Source organism: Monopterus albus, unplaced genomic scaffold (genome assembly GCF_001952655.1).
Source record: "Monopterus albus unplaced genomic scaffold, M_albus_1.0 scaffold34.1, whole genome shotgun sequence".
NCBI lineage: Eukaryota > Metazoa > Chordata > Actinopteri > Synbranchiformes > Synbranchidae > Monopterus > Monopterus albus.
In genome coordinates, this window is record NW_018127914.1 from 3,367,443 (window position 1) to 3,373,433 (window position 5,991).

Sequence of the window (5,991 nt, forward strand, 5' to 3'; positions counted from 1 at the left end):
TCAGCAGGGATGAACTTGTGTAATGTAACTTCTGTAGAAAAATAACCAGCTGTGCTCACACTGGGTATCTAATACAATTAAACTGTGTACAAGCTTGTTGTTTCAATCCGTTTAAATTACACTTAGGTTGACCTTCACCCTGATCTGAGAAACCTAAAATGTAAGATGCTTTCATTGCTACCAATTAATGAGGTTTTAACTAGAAATATCCCCTAAAAATGTTCTTTTGCATAGTTAATAAAATCCTCTACATGAGCCCTAACTAGAGAGAGACAAGCTGGGTTATTGTTACTTCTCAACAAGCTAATTTCAAGTTACGTTTACAAGAATTTCAGACCAGCAACCTTCCACCTGTGGATAAACCCAAAAGTCAACACAGGGCAGTGAAGTGTCAGCACACAATCACCATGTATTCATCTGAAGATAAATCTAGTAGGCTATTTAAAATATCTGTCAAAACGTCCTATGAAAAGACCAAACCACCAAATACAGACATATTTTAGCTTGTCTTTCTGTGCAACGACTGAGTTCCATTCTTGCCATTTCATTTCATTAAGAGCTGGTGTTAACTAAATGCTAACACCAGCATGTTAAGAGCAACAGTGCTGATGCTTAGCAGTTATCACGCTCATCATATTTTAGCCTGTTATCCTGCTGATGTTTGCTATTTATCTCTAAACACAGCTAAATTGCAGAGACTAACAGGCATAAACATTAGCTCTGCAGGTATTTGGTCATAAAGTAAAGTACTGGACAAATGTAAACTTAGCCTGATAAGGGTGCTGAATAAAAAAAGTCAGAGAATCACCAAAGTTATTACACTTTGTCCTGAAGGGAACATGAATGTCTGGACCAAATTTTATGGGAATCCATTCAATAGCTGTGGAATAATTTTAGTAAAAATCCTCCTCATGGTCTTAAGGAAAAGTCAAATCACCCAAGTAACTTGACTTCATCCTCTGGGAGCCACATGCATTATGTCTGCACCACTGAGGTCTGCACTCAGTTTTATGGCAACCCAACTAATATCTACAGCAGTGGAAACACACTGACAGTGCCATCCCTGATGCTGCTAACGTGGCTAAAAACACATCACAGAGCCACACCTCGGCACCGTGTGACCTGCTCCTTCACGGTGAAGTTCAGATGTCCCAAGCTGATCTGGGAATATAAAGCTAAAATAAAGCTGAACAAACACGGATCCCTTCTGTACTGTGCTTTACAGAAGGTGTGGCAGCATAGCTCTCCTTTCTCACAGCAAGGCCAATGCAACATATCCCTGTTAAAAAAAATAAATTATTTTGCTGGAAATTTGCATATCCTCCTTTCGTTTGTGTCATGGTCAATGGCTATGACAATGTTAAGTTATTTGACAGGTCTGATGGAAGTGACTGAATCCTGTCATCACCAGGTGTACAAAACATTCAGGTAGCAGGTACAATGTGTCATTATTAACAGACCTTGATTGGTGCCAACAATGCTGAATGGGACTCTATTATGAACAGGGGCACCGTAGTTTATGTTCAGTCAGTCCCACATTCACCCTTCTGCTGCTGTAAATACTAACAAGAGTCGAGCTCCAAATGTGTATTTGTCCACAGCTAAAATAGTTCAATAAATGTACACAGTTTGATGAAAACTACAAAAAAAGAAAAGTAAAAAACTAATGAAACTATATATGTGTTTCCCATTTTGAAAGATTTGTCTTTAGTAGCTGGTCTAGGTGCAAAATGCCACAGAAAAATTGAAGCCAAAAATATGGTTGCAACTAACAATTATTTTCATTATTGATTAATGTGTAGATGTATTCAAAGTGTTAGTTTTTTTTTTTTTAACCATCAGTCCAAACCCCAAATTTACTATGAAATAAGAGAAATGAGGTGTCAAGTCCTCACATTTTAGAAGTAGGAACTAACAGAGGTTTGGCCTTTTTACTTGAAACTTATCTGAGAGAGAGAGACAAACTAACACATTGTTGGTTTGGGTCTTTTCATGGGATTTGTTCAATGTAAGTAAAATATAGAATACTGCCAGCCTTATCCTTGAATTAACAACAGCCTACATTATAAAGTTACCAACTCTGTTTTCATTTTAAACATTGTGCATGTTTACACTATTTTTTCCCAGTATGCATCAGAACAGGCCTTGTACCGTGTGGCTACTGGAGGAGGCAGGGCGGCTGCTTTAGCAGTCAAAACAACGTCAGTACACACACGACCTGATTAAAACAACGTCAGTAAACACACATGATCTCACTCGTTTAGATAACACTAAGTCCTTCATAGTTGACAGGCAGAACAAACCTAACTGTTGGCAAGAGGCCCCTACAGTGGGTCACAAACAAGCTCGGTAACTGTGAGTAACCCTTCATGCCTACTGTGGGAGCACAGAAAGAGGAAGCCTGAGTCTACTGAAATAGTTTCCTGTCTCTGCAACTGTTTTCAGTTCTGAGTCCCTGTAGCGAGACCCGTTCTGCCCCCCTTACTCTCTGAGGTGCACTGTGAGAAAACTAAGCTTACATTTAAATAAATGCTGGCAATAATAAAAAAAATCTGTAAAAGGCTTTGTTCCTTCAGTAATTAAACAATGTGAATGTGCAAATATGATTGCACACAAAAGACACTTTGGTAGGTGTATGCATGTTTGTCACCTAAAAGATATAACCAAGACTGAAAATAAGACTTAAATCAGGTGTGATCTCATAGGCAGCTCTGAATTTACTGGGGAGTGGGGGAGGTGTTACTGTAGCAACTGTCATTACCGAACCAGTCCTAAATATTGCATTGTGTATCTGCTGACGGTGAAACTGTACACAAGCAAGGCAGCAGTTTGTGTGTGTAGGTGTGCATCTACTGTAAATGTGTGTGTGTGTGTGTGTGTGTCTGCAAGCAACATGATCAACAAGTAACCAGAGGTTCATCAGTCTCCGAGAGGAGCATGTGACCAATATGAACGTAGCAACGGCTGAACTTTTCTCTGTGTGGGTTTGCTTTCATATCAGCTTATCTCACTCAGACACTACCTTGTTTCCCTATGTAAACTGATCCACCAGGCAAACAAAAAGCACAGTGTTCCTTTGGGAAAAACTACAAATCCAAACCTTGTGCAGAAGAATAGTTTGAAACCATAATCGGGACGATCTAACGAGGGTAATATCAAGATGCAGGAAATGACCCTGCAAACTGAATGCAGAGCTCAAAATCTGTCAGAACAGAGGAACAGATCAACCAAGTTGCTTGCAGAGCTGTTTGCAGGTGTGTATGTGTATGTTGATCTGCTGGTGTAGTTGTGAATTGTGTGTCCTGCTGTCGTCCTACTTGAGAGCTTTAGCTACAGAGGAGTAAGCGATGTGGATCTCCTCATCGAGCGGGCAGGTGGAGGCAAACTCCTCCCGGGCGTACGCAGCCTTCAGGTACCTCCAGAGGTTTGCTAGAGACTCTGGGATGCTGAAGCTTCGGTATTTCAAACACACCACCTGGAGGGGGAAGAAACAAAAAGAGTTTGAGAGACACAGTCAACAAGTGAAACTGAAACTAGGCTTTATAATCTCTTCACCCAGGGCTCCGTTCTCACACTGCACAGCCTGAGAGAGGAGATTACCTTCACAATGTGGAGCTTAGGCAGCAGGTTGCAATCAGCTAGAGTGAGCGCTTGGCCATCCAGGAAGGGGCGGCACGAGGAAATGACTTCATCAGAGCTATTCTCGTCGATCTCGTCTGGAAGAGGGGCACCGAGGTAGTCATCCAGCTTCTTCAGAGCCTTCAGCAGTCCCTTCTCTAGATCTGAACACATACACAGAATACACAGAAATGAAATGATTGAGTGAAATTCATCTAAAGAATTAACCGATTAAACGACTAACAGCTGCAGCTCTAGCCAGAAAGTACAGAGAGACACTGTGGGCGAGCATCAGGACATTTACAACGAGATCACGTAACAGAGCAGCAAGTGACCTGTTTGCACTAAGACAGAAGCTCAGAACATAATGTTATTGCCACAGACACTGCAGAGAGTAGCAGGTCGAGCTCAGCAGCATTTGATGCAGAAAATATCACCAAAAATAAAACATTTGAACACTAATAATGTGGAAAATAAGTCTGGATAAGAAAAGAAAATTAGATCCACTTACTTTCATTGGCCGCAGGGTTTGAGTTCTTGATGTAAGCGGAGAATTTGGAGAAGACATCCATTCCCGCTGTGTTGGACTCTGGGTTACGAGCGGCCAGACGAGGATACCTAATCAACAGAAACCCACATGTGGTCATCTCATTACAAACATGTAGGATGAAACAAAAAGGGCAAGAATATGGGAGGGGAGCAAAACAAATAGGGCTGCAAGTCATGTTTATGTTCATCACTGATCAATCTGCTATTTATTTTCTCAATCAGTTAAAAAGCAGCATTAGTGAAAGGTCATGCCTGCACATTGGCTCCAAGATGAAACATTTATTCACAAACACAATGTCTCGATCCGAGTTACTTTATTTTGAAACGGGTTGGACTTGTGCGGGCGTTGTTTGCTGCTTGGGTTTTCAAAATGTCACAATATTTTGAATTATGAACAGAAATATTTCCTAAACCTCAAAGTGACATCTTCAAATAGCTTGTTTAGTCTAACAAAGCTCAGAGATAATGAATTAACTATTACTTCAGTCAAAGGAAAGCAGTAAATATTGAAGATTACAAAGCTGAGGCAGAAGTGTTTATAATGTTTATGAATGAAAAGCGACGCGAGGACGATGAATCGATCACCAAAGTTGTTGCTGACACCAGAATGAAGAGGAATTATGAAAGAGACAGATGGAGAGATTACTTCGGAGGGCAGAGGTTCTCCTCCAGGAACTCCTCAATCTTGTTGGTGTCTGTTTTCACCTCGCTGCCGTACAACAGGAAGGGAGGCTGAGCGCCAGGCGCGAGGTCCTTCAAGATGTCTGGCTTCCTGAGGGTGGGTGAAAAGGTCAGACAGATGGAGGAGGAGAGAGAGTCAGAAAGGCAGGGATTCAAAACAGAGATGCAGAGTTAAACAACAGGAGAGGAACAGAAGAAAAAAAGGGGGGGGGGGGAAAAAAGAGAAAGAAAATGATGCTAAAAAAAAAAACAAGAAATGAATCATGTTTACAGCTAAATTGTAACTCATGTTACAATAGTAACCCGCAGCACCAAGAGGGGGAAAAAGCAACCTCAAACAGGTGAGAAACCACCGTCTTCACCTTTTCATATCCACCGTGGTAACGTCGAAGGTGACTCCTTTCAACCACAGCACCATGAAGAGACGCTGAGAGAAAGGACAGTTGCCGATGCTCTGACCGTCACTCCCCGCCTGGGAAACAAAGACGGAGAGAAAGAGCTGAAAACATGCCTCAAGCTTTATAACTGATTCTTTCCAAGCAAACAGTTTCTAGCTTGTCTCTTATGATAACACTGCTGCAACTAACAGTTATGTTCATCAGAAGTTAAGCTTCCAAACAGTTTTACAATTAAACGATTTAACATAAAAAATAAAAAAAGATACTTTCTCTGTTCCAGTTTCTGCTGATTTGTTGCATTCCTTTATTTCATAACATTGTAAGCTGAGTATTTTTAGACTTTGGGCTGCTGGTTTGGGCAAAACAAGTCATTTAAAGGCATCACACTGCCCTCTCTTCACCCAGTGTTTTCACATTTCATGGCCCCAAACTATTAATCAAATAATGGAGAAAATAATCAGCAGATTAACCCTCACTGTGAATAACTATTAGTTGCAGCCTCTTCATTCTTACATTCAAGTAGATCTTGTAGGCTACTCAATAAATGATCATACAGCTTTAAAATGTGCCTTGTGTGGCTGTGGGAAGCCATATCTCGTTGTCTCTGTTAGATCTGTACCGTGGCCTGTATGGCTGAAGGGAGCTTCAGTAAATCAGAAAACCACTTACTTTTGCACAATCCAGATGAAACTATACTGTTAACTAAGGGTATCTAGGGTCTGACTAGTAACCAGGGTTTAGAGAA

General features: G+C 41.0%; 1 protein-coding gene across 1 annotated transcript in view; it reads right to left on the reverse strand.

The window, feature by feature from the left end:
* Positions 1-6: 6 nt before the first annotated feature.
* The window catches only part of clic1 (chloride intracellular channel 1), a 7,050-nt gene continuing 1,065 nt past the window's right edge, over positions 7-5,991 (reverse strand). The window contains exons 3-7 of the mRNA XM_020597664.1: positions 5,211-5,320; positions 4,814-4,939; positions 4,130-4,236; positions 3,601-3,782; positions 7-3,475 (exon numbers count right to left, since the gene is read on the reverse strand). Coding sequence (XP_020453320.1) covers positions 3,314-3,475; positions 3,601-3,782; positions 4,130-4,236; positions 4,814-4,939; positions 5,211-5,320 — 687 coding nt within the window. The 3' untranslated portion in view covers positions 7-3,313. The remainder of the gene's footprint in view (positions 3,476-3,600; positions 3,783-4,129; positions 4,237-4,813; positions 4,940-5,210; positions 5,321-5,991) is intronic.